This window comes from Heteronotia binoei, chromosome 8, assembly GCF_032191835.1.
Source record: "Heteronotia binoei isolate CCM8104 ecotype False Entrance Well chromosome 8, APGP_CSIRO_Hbin_v1, whole genome shotgun sequence".
Lineage (NCBI taxonomy): Eukaryota > Metazoa > Chordata > Lepidosauria > Squamata > Gekkonidae > Heteronotia > Heteronotia binoei.
The window spans coordinates 127605112-127618993 of NC_083230.1; the positions used below are offsets into that span (position 1 = coordinate 127605112).

Here is a 13882-nt window from a genome sequence, read left to right on the forward strand (position 1 = left end):
GACTCTGTCTTAGAGGGAACATTGCTCACAGGGTGTCTTTTGTGGGGGGAGAAGATATAGGAGACTGTGAGCCACTCTGAGTCTCTGATTCTGGAAGAAGGGCGGGGTATAAATCTGCAGTCGTCTTCTTCTTTCTCCAGCTGCTCTCTCAGGAGCCGAGCAACGGCCTCTCCTCAGACCCCACCGTGCCCCTCGATCGCCTTGCTGTTATATTTAGGTAAGAAGCTGCTGCTCTTGTGCGGTGAGACGCCTTTCGTGCTGCAGGGCTGGCGGATGGCTTCGTACGATTGTCTGGAACCCGAAGACCGAAGGAAACGGTGGAAACTTGTGGGAGGGGGGAATCTGCCACTGTGGCCACTGGATTAATTTTGTCTCCCTGGGCTTCTCGTTCTCAGTTCTGCACACACCAGCAGATGGGGGACGAAATGAAGGATTAATATGTTGTTGAAGGCTTTCGCGGCCGGAGTTGGTTAGCTGTTGATTTTTCGGGTTGTATGGCCGTGGTCTTGGCATTGTGAGACCTGACGTTTCGCCAGCTGCTGTGACTGGCATCCTCAGAGGTGTATAACCCAGAAGGCTAGAGTTCTCCCTGGGTCAAAGTGAGAAGAAGATGGTAGGCAGGTAATTTATATCTACTCATGAAGGTGGGGTAGGGCTGAGACATTATCTTGTAGGAGCTTCCCAGGCAGTGACAAGCTAATGGAGGAACTTTCCTGAGGAGGTTCTTTTGTATATGGATTGGCCGTTGAAATTCTAATCTTATCTGTAGCATTGTTGTAAGACGCAGAGCATCTTGTATTTTTCAGGACCGGAAACCACGCCCTGTTCGTTTTTATCCGTGTCAGATTACACAGGGAAGCCACTGAAACCCACAAACGTAAACGCAATTTCAGCAGGAAAGAAGAGAGTTTAAAAATGAATAGGACAGTGCGGGGGGGAGAAGTTAGCCTTGCCTAGGGTCAGGGGTCGTTTTGTAGAAAAATAGGTGGTGGAGCTCATTAGCATAACTCATTAGCATATGCCCCCCCCAGCCAAAAGCAACCTGATGCAAGAAAAGAGAGCCCCGGGTGAGCGAGGCCTGCTTGGGCTGGCTGGAGATCCAGCCAGCCCAAGCAGGCCTCACTCTCCTGGGCCACCCGCTCCCTCCAGTCAAAAGGCCAGCAAGCCACCCGCTGGCCAAAATCACAGAAGTGGAGGAAGGGTGGCGGGGGCTTCTCCAGGGGTGAATGAGGGCTACTGGGGGCGTGGCAAAGCCTCTGGTGACTGGCTGGCTGCCTACTCTCCTCATCCAGGGATTGTTATGCGGCTGCACCTCCTGTTCAACAGACGAGGTGGGTGGGGAGGAGGAGGGGGAACCCTCAGAAAGGTTCAGGAGCTGTGCTCCTGTGAGCTCCTGCTGAATTCGAGGCCTGCCTAGGGTGCCAGATGGTTCAGGGATAGCTCTTTTCTTCACTGCATGTCTCTGGAGTAGTGAGATTTTGTTGGCTCTGCTTATAGAAAGACAGAGAGGACATTTCTTGGTTCAAACGGGCCCGGTCCACGCCTGGATGTGTCCCTTGGTTTTTTATTCTTTTGAGTCTGTGACTTGGGGGATGTGTTCTTAAGTACTGTCTTCAGTTTTGGACACCACATTTTAAGAAGGATCTAGGCAAGCTGGAACGGGCCCAAAGGAGGGTGAAAAAGATGGTGAGGGGTCTGGAGACCAAGTCCTGTGAGGAAAGGTGGAAGGAGCTGGGGATGTTTAGCCTGGAGAGGAGGCGGCTGAGAGGTGATAGGTTCACCGTCTTCAAGTCCTTCAAGGGCTGTCCTATAGAAGATGGGGTGGGGTTGTTTTCTGTGGCCCCGGAAGGTAGGACCAGAACCAACGGGTTGAAATTAAATCAGAAAAGCTTCTGGCTCAACATTAGGAAGAACTTCACTGTTACAGCGGTTCCTCAGTGGAACAGGCTTCCCCCTCGGGAGGTGGTGGGCTTTTTCTTCCTTGAAGGGTTTTCAACAGAGGCTAGAAGGCCATCTGAGAGCAATGAGGATCCTGTGAATTTAGGGGGAGGGGTTTGTGAGTTTAGAGCGGTTCCTCAGTGGAACAGGCTTCCTCCTTGGGAGGTGGCGGGCTCTCTTTCCTTGGAGGTTTTTCAACAGAGGCTAGATGGCCACCTGACAGCGATGAAGACCCTGTGAATTTAGGGGGAGGGGTTTGTGAGTTTCCTGCATTGTGCAAGGGGTTGGACTAGATGACCCTGGAGGTCTCTTCCAACTCTAGGATTCTGTGATTCCTCGGGAGGTGGTGGGCTCTCCTTCCTTGGAGGTTTTTAAACAGAGGCTAGACGGTCATCTGACAGCAATGAAGATCCTGTGCAGAAAGGATCTAGAGGTCTTAGTGGATCATACGCTGAACATGAGTCAGCAGTGTGATGCGGTGGCTAAAAAGGCAAATGCAATTTTGGGCTGTATCAACAGAAGCATTGTGTCCAGATCACGTGATGTGATGGTATCGCTTTACTCTGCTCTGGTAAGATCTCCCCTGGAGTCTTGTGTTCAGTTTTGGGCACCACATTTTAAGAAGGATTAAGAAGGATCTAGACAAGCTGGAATGGGTCCAGAGGAGGGCAATGAAGATGGTGAGGAGTCTGGAGACCAAGTCCTATGAGGAAAGGTTGAAGGAGCTGGGCATGTTTAGCCTGGAGAGGAGGCGGCTGAGAGGTGATAGGATCACCATCTTCAAGTCCTTGAAGGGCTGTCATATAGAGGATGGTGTGGAATTGTTTTAATGGCCCCAGGAGGTAGGACCAGAACCAGCGGGTTAAAATTAAATCAAAAGAGTTTCTGGCTCAACATTAGGAAGAACTTCCTGACCGTTAGAGTGGTTCCTCAGTGGAACAGGCTTCCTCGGGAGGTGGTGGGCTCTCCTTCCTTGGAGGTTTTTAAGCAGAGACTAGAGGGCCATCTGACAGCGATGAAGATCCTGTGAATTTAGGGGGAGGGGTCTGTAAGTTTAGAGCGGTTCCTCAGTGGAACAGGCTTCCTCCTGGGGAGGTGGTGGGCTCTCCTTCCTTGGAGGTTTTTAAGCAGAAACTAGAGGGCCATCTGACAGTGATGAAGATCCTGTGAATTTAGGGGGAGGGGTTTGAGAGATTCCTGCATCGTCCAGGGGGTTGGACTAGATGACCCTGGAGGTCCAACTCTATGAATCTAAGTAGGGCCTTTTAGGGGGATGATAGATACCGTTTGGGGTTGAAGAAGAGTTCTGTGTATGCTGGAACCCTGGCTGGACATTTCTCTGAGGAACCAAGAGGTCCGTTCTCCTCCCTGCTCAGGGCGGAGTTGGAGCGGCAGGCCGACACGAGGGCCACGCGAAGCTGGGTGTCCGATGCTCCCGGTTGCACCTGTCTCCTTCTGCCACACCAGGCTGGATTCAAACTGGGTTTTGTCCTCATCTCTCTCTCTTCGTCTTTCCTCAGGCATACCAACCCCATAGTAGAAAATGGACAGACACACCCGTGCCAAAAAGTCATCCAGGAGGTGAGGGGGCAAGGGGCGGGAGGGTTGCTTTTTGACGCTGCTCAAACCGAGACCTTGTAGACCTGCCGAGGTCAGTCTCCTCTTCTCTGTCTGGCGGCAGCTCTCCAGGGCAGCGTTCCCTCTACGCTGAGTTAGCGTGAGCTAGATTTTTAGCCTCCTGCTCACCCGTTTCTGTTTCAGCTCAGGAAAGATGACCCCAGAGCACACTAGCTTTGAGTAGTGGTGAAGTGCGCGGACTCTTATCTGGGAGAACCAGGTTTGATTCCCCATTCCTCCACTTGCAGCTGCTGGAATGGCCTTGGGTCAGCCAGAGCTCTCTTTTTTGGGAGAACAGGGTTTGATTCCCCCCTCCTCCCCTTGCAGCTGCTGGAATGGCCTTGGGTCAGCCAGAGCTCTCTTTTTTGGGAGAACAGGGTTTGATTCCCCCCTCCTCCCCTTGCAGCTGCTGGAATGGCCTTGGGTCAGCCAGAGCTCTCTTATCTAGGAGAACCGGGTTTGATTCCCCACTCCTCCACTTGCAGCTGCTGGAATGGCCTTGGGTCAGCCAGAGCTCTCTTATCTAGGAGAACCGGGTTTGATTCCCCACTCCTCCACTCGCAGCTGCTGGAATGGCCTTGGGTCAGCCAGAGCTCTCTTAACATAAGAACATAAGAACATAAGAGAAGCCATGTTAGATCAGGCCAATGGCCCATCCAGTCCAACATTCTGTGTCACACAGCGGCCAAATATATATATATACACAAACACTGTGGCTAATAGCCACTGATGGACCTCTGCTCCATATTTTTATCTAACCCCTTCTTGAAGGTGGCTATGCTTGTGGACGCCACCACCTCCTGTGGCAGTGAATTCCACATGTTAATCACCCTTTGGGTGAAGAAGTACTTCCTTTTATCCGTTTTAACCTGTCTGCTCAGCAATTTCATCGAATGCCCACGAGTTCTTGTATTGTGAGAAAGGGAGAAAAGTACTTCTTTCTCTACTTTCTCCATCCCATGCATTATCTTGTAAACTTCTATCATGTCACCCCTCAGTCGACGTTTCTCCAAGCTAAAGAGCCCTAAGCGTTTCAACCTTTCTTCATAGGAAAGGTGTTCCAGCCCTTTAATCATTTTAGTTGCCCTTTTCTGAACTTTCTCCAATGCTATAATATCCTTTTTGAGGTGCGGCGACCAGAACTGCACACAGTACTCCAAATGAGACCGCACCATCGATTTATACAGAGGCATTATGATACTGGCTGATTTGTTTTCAATTCCCTTCCTAATAATTCCCAGCATGGCGTTGGCCTTTTTTATTGCAAACGCACACTGTCTTGACATTTTCAGTGAATTATCTACCATGACCCCAAGATCTCTCTCTTGGTCTGTCTCTGCCAGTTCACACCCCATCAACTTGTATTTGTAGCTGGGATTCTTGGCCCCAATGTGCATTACTTTGCACTTGGCCACATTGAACCGCATCTCTTATCTGGGAGAACCGGGTTTGATCCCCACTCCTCCACTTGCAGCTGCTGGAATGGCCTTGGGTCAGCCATAGCTCTCTTATCTGGGAGAACCGGGTGTGATTCCCCCCTCCTCCAATTGCAGCTATTGGAATGGCCTTGGGTCAGCCATAGCTCTCTTATCTGGGAGAACCGGGTTTGATTCCCCACTGCTCCAATTGCAGCTACTGGAATGACCTTGGGTCATCCATAGCTCTATTATCTGGGAGAACCGGGTTTGATTCCCCCCTCCTGCACTTGCAGCTGCTGGAATGGCCTTGGGTCAGCCAGAGCTCTCTTATCTAGGAGAACCAGGTTTGATTCCCCATTCCTCCACTTGCAGCTGCTGGAATGGCCTTGGGTCAGCCAGAGCTCTCTTTTTTGGGAGAACAGGGTTTGATTCCCCACTCCTCCACTCGCAGCTGCTGGAATGGCCTTGGGTCAGCCAGAGCTCTCTTAACATAAGAACATAAGAACATAAGAGAAGCCATGTTAGATCAAGCCAATGGCCCATCCAGTCCAACATTCTGTGTCACACAGCGGCCAAATAATATATAATATATATATATACACACACAAACACTGTGGCTAATAGCCACTGATGGACCTCTGCTCCATATTTTTATCTAACCCCTTCTTGAAGGTGGCTATGCTTGTGGACGCCACCACCTCCTGTGGCAGTGAATTCCACATGTTAATCACCCTTTGGGTGAAGAAGTACTTCCTTTTATCCGTTTTAACCTGTCTGCTCAGCAATTTCATCGAATGCCCACGAGTTCTTGTATTGTGAGAAAGGGAGAAAAGTACTTCTTTCTCTACTTTCTCCATCCCATGCATTATCTTGTAAACTTCTATCATGTCACCCCTCAGTCGACGTTTCTCCAAGCTAAAGAGCCCTAAGCGTTTCAACCTTTCTTCATAGGAAAGGTGTTCCAGCCCTTTAATCATTTTAGTTGCCCTTTTCTGAACTTTCTCCAATGCTATAATATCCTTTTTGAGGTGCGGCGACCAGAACTGCACACAGTACTCCAAATGAGACCGCACCATCGATTTATACAGAGGCATTATGATACTGGCTGATTTGTTTTCAATTCCCTTCCTAATAATTCCCAGCATGGCGTTGGCCTTTTTTATTGCAAACGCACACTGTCTTGACATTTTCAGTGAATTATCTACCATGACCCCAAGATCTCTCTCTTGGTCTGTCTCTGCCAGTTCACACCCCATCAACTTGTATTTGTAGCTGGGATTCTTGGCCCCAATGTGCATTACTTTGCACTTGGCCACATTGAACCGCATCTCTTATCTGGGAGAACCGGGTTTGATCCCCACTCCTCCACTTGCAGCTGCTGGAATGGCCTTGGGTCAGCCATAGCTCTCTTATCTGGGAGAACCGGGTGTGATTCCCCCCTCCTCCAATTGCAGCTATTGGAATGGCCTTGGGTCAGCCATAGCTCTCTTATCTGGGAGAACCGGGTTTGATTCCCCACTGCTCCAATTGCAGCTACTGGAATGACCTTGGGTCATCCATAGCTCTATTATCTGGGAGAACCGGGTTTGATTCCCCCCTCCTGCACTTGCAGCTGCTGGAATGGCCTTGGGCCAGCCATAGCTCTCTTATCTGGGAGAACCGGGTGTGATTCCCCACTCCTCCACTTGCAGCTGCTGGAATGGCCTTGGGCCAGCCATAGCTCTCTTATCTGGGAGAACCGGGTTTGATTCCCCGCTCCTCCACTTGCAGCTGCTGGAATGGCCTTGGGTCAGCCATAGCTCTCTTATTTGGAAGAACCAGGTTTGATTCCCCGCTCCTCCACTTGCAGCTGCTGGAATAGCCTTGGGCCAGCCATAGCTCTGGCAGGAGTTGTCCTTGAAAGGGCAGCTTCTGTCAGAGCTCTCTCAGCCCCACCCACCTCACAGGGGGAGGAAGATAAAGGAGACTGTGAGCCACTCCTGAGATTCAGAATGGATGGCGGGATATAAATCCAATGTCATCGTCTTCTCCTTCTACTCCTTCTACTCACAGCTTTATTGCCAGTGGGTCACGAAGTAGAATTTTTGCTCCCAAGACTCTGCAGCTTAGAGGGAACATTGCTCTGGGGGTTCTGGCGAAGGAAGGCCTTCCTCAGGGATTCCTTCCCTGGAGATGCCCACAATCGTGCCTGGGCCCCTTCTGCCTGCAAAGGTGGCACTTGTCACTGAGCGACGGCTGGAGTCACCAGTGGGCACCTCTGGCCATGTTCCTGCGACTCTTTGGGTGCTGGTTTGTGGCCATAGACCAGGGGTGTCAAACATGCAGTTCGGGGGCTGAGTCAGGCCCCCGGAGGGCTCCTATCAGCCCCCGAGTTATTGACTGTCATCTGCTTCCTTCTCCCCCTCTCTTGCTTCCTTCTGCGCCACAGCTTGCTTTGCCAGGCTTGCTCAATTGCACAGTAGCTACAGAGCAAAACCTCTGTTTTCTTCATTGGCTGAGGCTCCCCCCTTGGGGAGGAAGGGGGGGAGGAATAGCTTGCTTTGCCAGGCTTGCTCAATTGCACAGTAGCTACAGAGCAAAACCTCTGTTTTCTTCATTGGCTGAGGCTCCCCCCTTGGGGAGGAAGGGGGAGGGGAGGAATAGCTTGCTTTGCCAGGCTCTCTCAATTGCACAGCAGAGCTACTGAGCCAAGCCTGTCCTTCTATTGGCTGAGGATCCTCCCCGTCCTGGTCCCTCGGCTCTGGCTCTTTCCTTTCATCCCCAGGGTACCAGGAGGGGGAAGAGCCTGAGCCAATAGAAGGAAGAGAGGCTTGGCTCAGTACCTCTGTTGTGCGATTGACAGAGCCTGGCAAAGCAAGCTGTGCTGCCCTCCTTCCTCCCCAAGGGAGGAGCCTCAGCCAGTGGAGGAAAAAAAGAGGTTTTGCTCGGTAGCTCTGCTGTGCGATTGAGCAAGCCTGGCAAAGCAAGCTGTGATGCAAGGAAGCAAGAGAGAGGGAGAAGGAAGCAGACGACAGCCAGTTGCTCGGGGGCCTGATAGGTGCCCTCCGGGGGCCTGGCAAAGCAAGCTGTCCTGCCCTCTTTCCTCCCCAAGGGAGGAGCCTCTGCCAATGGAGAAAAGAAGAGGTTTTGCTCGGTAGCTCTGCTGTGCGATTGAGCAAGCCTGGCCAAGCAAGCGGTGATGCAGAAGGAAGCAAGAGAGAGGGAGAAGGAAGCAGATGACAGCCAGTTGCTCGGGGGCCTGAGAGGAGCCCTGACACTCCTGCTCTGGAGTCTTCTGCTCCGCAGCATCTCACAGGAGAGCATTTCAGCGCTGCGGGGAGACCGGGGGTGGGTGGGTTTGAGCGCCCCCTCGGAATCTTTCTGGGGGTGCAGTGTCTGCCGTTCCCGCAGTCGTCTCCTGCCGCTCAAGTCTCTGTTAATCCTTCTCCCCTAGATCTGGCCAGTCCTGTCAGAGACCCTGAACAAACACCGTGCCGATAACCGCATCGTGGAGCGCTGCTGCCGGTGCCTACGCTTCGCTGTCCGCTGCGTCGGCAAAGGTTCCGCGGCCCTGCTGCAGCCGCTGGTCACGCAGGTAGAACTGGCGGGGGGGCGGGGTGAGACACAAAGCAAGATTAGCTCTGTCGAGGGGCTTGGAATTGATATACTTCGTTTCTTTTAATTACTTCATTCATACCCCTCTTTTCTCCCCAGTGGAGAACCGGGTTTGGTTCCCCACTCCTCCACATGAAGCCAGTCGGGTGACCTTGGGGCAGCCACAAGTTCTCTCAATATCAGTAACTGGTAAAAAATGGTAAAGGTCGTCCCCTGTGCAAGCACCAGTCGTTTCCGGCTCTGGGGTGATGTTGCTTTCACAACGTTTTCACGGCAGACTTTTTACGGGGTGGTTTGCCATTGCCTTCTCCAGTCTTTTATGCTTTCCCACCAGCAAGCTGGGTACTCATTTGACCGCCCTCGGAAGGATGGAAGGCTGAGTCAACCTGGAGCCGGCGACCTGAACCAGCTTCCGCTGGGATTGAACTCAGGTCGTGAGCAGAGGGCTCTGACTGCAGTACTGCAGTCTTACCACTCTGTGCCACGGGGCTCTTTTAGGGACCGTCTTCTTGAATAACAAATGCAGTAGATAACTGTTACCAGTTGTCTCAGTTGGTCAGAGGTGGTTGCTGTTTTCTGGTCCCTACCTCTGGTAAATCTTTGTCCCTATTTAGGGTTTTTTTTTTAAGTAGGAAGCCAACTGCCTCTGACCAAGTGAGACAACTGGGAAGATCTGCAACAGAAAAATGTTACGCAGAAGATTGTAGCAATGGATTTTTGGCAACACTTACCTACTTCGTTTATTGTTCACAAAGACGGTCCCCAGAAGCAGAAGGGCTACTGGACCCGAAACGATTTTGGAGCGGTTCTCTGTTTGTCAGACTTTGATCGAATATAATCAATTTTGGAGATTGGTTGTTGAGAGAACAGGATATCCTGATCGATGCATATTACCGACTGCTGTTTGGATTTGATAAATAGACAGATATTTGTATAATTTCTGAATTTTGTTTTTGCACAAAGTGGGCTCCGGTCATTTACCCCGCCCCCCACCACCGGGGATCGGCAAACGTAGACTTGATCTTGCGTAGTTTTGAGGCCCACCTGCTCCTCGCTTGTTAGTTCCGGAGGTCTCGCAGACCTGGCTCCTCTGACTCTCTCGCGGCCTTCTCTTGGCAGATGGTGAGCGTCTACCAAGAGCACCAGCACTCTTGCTTCCTCTACCTGGGCAGCATCCTGGCGGACGAGTACGGGATGGAGGAGGGATGCCGGCAGGGGCTGCTTGACATGCTACAGGTAGGTCGGTCCCTCGGGCTTTGGAGCTGCCTTCCATCCCACGCAGGGTTATAGGCTGGGGGAGACTTGTCTCAGCGGTGGTATGCGTGAAAAGGATCTAGGGGTCTTAGCGGACCATATGCTGACCATGAGGCAGCAGTGTGATGCAGCGGCTAAAAAGGCCAGTGCAATTTTCGGGGCTGTCTCAACAGAAGTCTAGCGTCCAGATCACGTGAAGCGATGGTTTCACCGCTCTGGTAAGACCTCACCTGGAGTATTGCGTTCAGTTTAGGGCACCACATTTCGAGAAGAATGTAGACAAGCTGGAACGGGTCCAGAGGAGGGCGACAAAGATGGTGAGGGGTCTAAAGACCAAGTTCTACTAGAAAAGGTTGAAGGAGCTGGGCATGTTTAGCCTGGAGAGGAGGTGGCTGAGAGGTGAGAGGATCACCATCTTCAAGTAGTTGAAGGGCTGTCCTGTAGAGGATGGTGTGGAATTGTTTTCTGTGGCCCCGGAAGGTAGGACCAGAACCAATGGGTTGAAATTAAATCAGAAAAGTTTCCGATTCAACATTAGGAAGAACTTCCTGACCGTTAGACCGGTTCCTCAGTGGAACAGGCTTCCTCCTCGGGAGGTGGTGAGCTCTTCTTCCTTGGAGGTTTTTCAACAGAGGCTAGATGGCCATCTGACAGGAATGCTGATCCTGTGAAATTTGTTGTTATTCATTCGCACAGTCGAGTCCGACTCTTTGCGACCCCATGGACAAAGTCACACCAGGCCCTCCTGTCTTCCACCATCCTCTGAAGCCTGCTCAAATTTGTGTTTGTTACATCAGTAATGCTGTCCAGCCATCTCCTCTTTTGCTGTCCCCTTCTTCTTTGGCCTTCTGTCTTTCCCAGCATCAGGGTCTTCTCCAGGGAGTGCTCCCTTCTCATTGGGTGGCCAACGTATTTGAGCTTCAGCTTCAGCATCTGACCTTCCAGGGAACAGTCTGGGTTGATTTCCCTTAGGACTGACTGGTTGGATCTTCTTGCAGTCCAAGGGACTCTCAAGAGTCTTCTCCAACACCACAGCTCAAAAGCATCTATTCTTCTGCACTCGGCCTTCCTTATGGTCCAACTCTCACAGCCATACATTACTACTGGGAATACCATTGCTTTGACTATACGGACTTTTGTTGGCAGGCTGATGTCTCTACTTTTTATTATACTGTCCAGGTTCACCATAGCTGTCCTCCCAAGGAGCAAACGTCTTTTAATTTCATAGCTACAGTCACCATCTGCAGTGATCTTGGATCCCAGAAATGTGAAGTCTGTCACTATTTCCATGTCTTCCCCTTCTATTTGCCAAGGTGTGATGGGGCCGGATGCCATGATCTTAGTTTTTTTGATGTTGAATTTCAAGCCTACTTTTGTGCTCTCCTCTTTCACCCTCAACAAGAGATTCTTTAGGTCCTCCTCACTTTCTGCCATTAGAGTTATATCATCTGCACATCTGAATTTATTGATGTTTTTCCCGGCAATCTTAATTCCAGCTTGTCCTTCATCCAGGCCAGCATTCCGCATGATGTACTCTGCATATAAATTAAATAAGCAGGGTGACAATATACATCCTTGTCGAACTCCTTTTCCTATTCTAAACCAATCAGTTGTTCCATATCCTGTTCTGACAGTTGCTTCTTGACCCTTATACAGGTTTCTCAGGAGACATATGAGGAGGTCTGGTATTCCCATCTCTTTAAGGACTTGCCACAGTTTGTTGTGATCCACACAATCAAAGGCTTTAGCGTAGTCAATGAAACAGAAATAGATGTTTTTCTGATACTCCCGTGCTTTCTCCATAATCCAGTGAATGTTGGCAGTTTGATCTCTAGTTCCTCTACCTCTCCGAAACCCAGCTTGAACTTTTGGTTGTTCCCAATCGACATACTTCTGAAGCCTACCTTGTAGGATCTTTAACATGACCTTGCAGGCATGTGAAATGAGTGCAGTGGTGCGATAGTTTGAACATTCCTTGGCATTACCCTTCTTTGGGATCTGATCTTTTCCAATCCTGTGGCCACTGTTGCGTTTTCCAGATTTGTTGACATAATGTGTGCATAACTTTAACAGCATCATCTTTTAGGACTTTGAAAAGCTCAATTGAGATACCGTCATCTCCGCTCGCTTTGTTGTTAGTAATGCTTTCTAAGGCCCATTTGACTTCACGCTCCAGAGTGTCTGGATTTCACTGTCGTGGTTGTCCGGGACATTGAGATCCTTCTTGTATAATTCTTCCGTGTATTCTTGCCACCTCTTCCTGATCTCTTCTGCTTCTGTTAGGTCCCTACCATTTCTGTCCTTTATCACGGCCATCTTTGCACGAAACGTTCCCTTGATTTCTCTAATTTTCTTGAAGAGATCTCTTGTCCTTCCCATTCTATTATTTTCCTCTCTTGCTTTGCATTGTTCCTTCAGGAAGGTCTCCTTATCTCTCCTTGCCGTTCTCTGGAAATCTGCATTCAGTTGGGTGAATCTTTCCTTTTCACCTTTGCCTTTCGCTTTCCTTCTTTCCTCAGCTATTTGTAAATCCTCATCAGACAGCCACTTTGCTTTCTTGCATTTCTTTTTCCTTTGGGATGGTGCTGGTTGCTGCCTTCTGTACAGTGTCACGAACCTCCATCCATAGTTCTTCAGGCACTCTGTCTATCAACTCTAGTTCCTTAAACCTATTCTTCACCTCCACTGTAAATTCATAAGGGATGTGATCAAGGTCAAAGCTGAATGGCCTAATGGCTTCCCCAGTTTTCTTCAGTTTAAGCCTGAACTTTGCGACGAGTAGCTCACGATCTGAGCCGCAGTCAGCTTCAGTCTTGTTTTTGCTGACTGTAAGGAGCTTCTCCATCTTTGACTGCAGAGTATATAATCAATCTGATTTCTGTGTTGCCCATCAGGTGATGTCCACGTGTAGAGTCGCCTTTTAGGTTGTCGGAAGAGGGTGTTCGCTATGACCAGCTTGTTCTCTTGACAAAACTCTATTAGTCTTTGCCCGGCTTCATTTTGTTCTCCAAGGCCAAACTTGTCAGTTGTTCCGGTCACCTTGTGACTTCCTACTTTGGCATTCCAGTCCCCTATGATGAGGAGGACATCTTTTGTTTGGTGTTAATTCTAGAAGGTGTTGTAGATCTTCGTAGAACTGGTCCACTTCAGCCTCTTCTGCATCAGTGGTTGGGGCATAGACTTGGATTACTGTGATGTTGAATGGTTTGCCTTGTGAATTTAGGGGGAGGGGTTTGTGAGTTTCCTGCATTGTGCAGGGGGTTGGACTAGATGACCCTAGAGGTGCCTTCCAACTCCAAGATTCTATGATTCTGCTTCTCTGGGTACTGTCTGGGCATGCTGGAAGGCATGGCTGAGGTGGCTGTGGGATCCATAGGCCAATGATTATTAGAAGGTATTTGCTAGGGTCTCTTTCCCTTCCCCTGCCACGTACATTAATGGTCTTGTTCTGCACTGAGATGCCTTCTTATTGGGTCAGTCTGGATGTTTTCAGGAGGTCTCTGGGTGGTGGCAGCTGGTTTCCAGGGTGCCTTCTTGGGAACTTTAAAAGGGGATTAGACAGATTCACAGAGGAGAGGTCTGCCATGGTGTCTAAAGGGAACCCCCGTGTCTGCAGCTGGTAAACCTGAAAGCCAATGCAAGAAGGCAATGTTAGGGAAAGGCCTTGGCCTCTCCGCCCTTTTCACGGCCCCTCCAGAGGAACTGGCTGGCCACTGTGTGAGACAGGAGGCTGGACTAGATGGACCCTCCCTGGTCGGATCCAGCAGGGCTCTTCTGATGTTCTTATGAAGGCCTAGGCCTCTCTGCCCTGTTGTTGGCCCTCCAGAGGAACTGGCTGGCCACTGTGTGAGACAGGAGGCTGGACTAGATGGACCCTCCCTGGTCGGATCCAGCAGGGCTCTTCTGATGTTCTTATGAAGGCCTAGGCCTCTCTGCCCTGTTGTTGGCCCTCCAGAGGAACTGGCTGGCCACTGTGTGAGACAGGAGGCTGGACTAGATGGACCCTCCCTGGTCGGATCCAGCAGGGCTCTTCTGCTGTTCTTATGAAGGCCTCGGCCTCT

General features: G+C 50.4%; 1 protein-coding gene across 1 annotated transcript in view; it reads left to right on the forward strand.

The window, feature by feature from the left end:
- TNPO3 (transportin 3) overlaps nucleotides 1-13882 on the forward strand; it is a 120792-nt gene that overhangs the window by 88256 nt on the left and 18654 nt on the right. Inside the window, 4 exon segments of the mRNA XM_060246034.1 lie at nucleotides 141-217; nucleotides 3459-3519; nucleotides 8407-8547; nucleotides 9687-9803. Coding sequence (XP_060102017.1) covers nucleotides 141-217; nucleotides 3459-3519; nucleotides 8407-8547; nucleotides 9687-9803 — 396 coding nt within the window.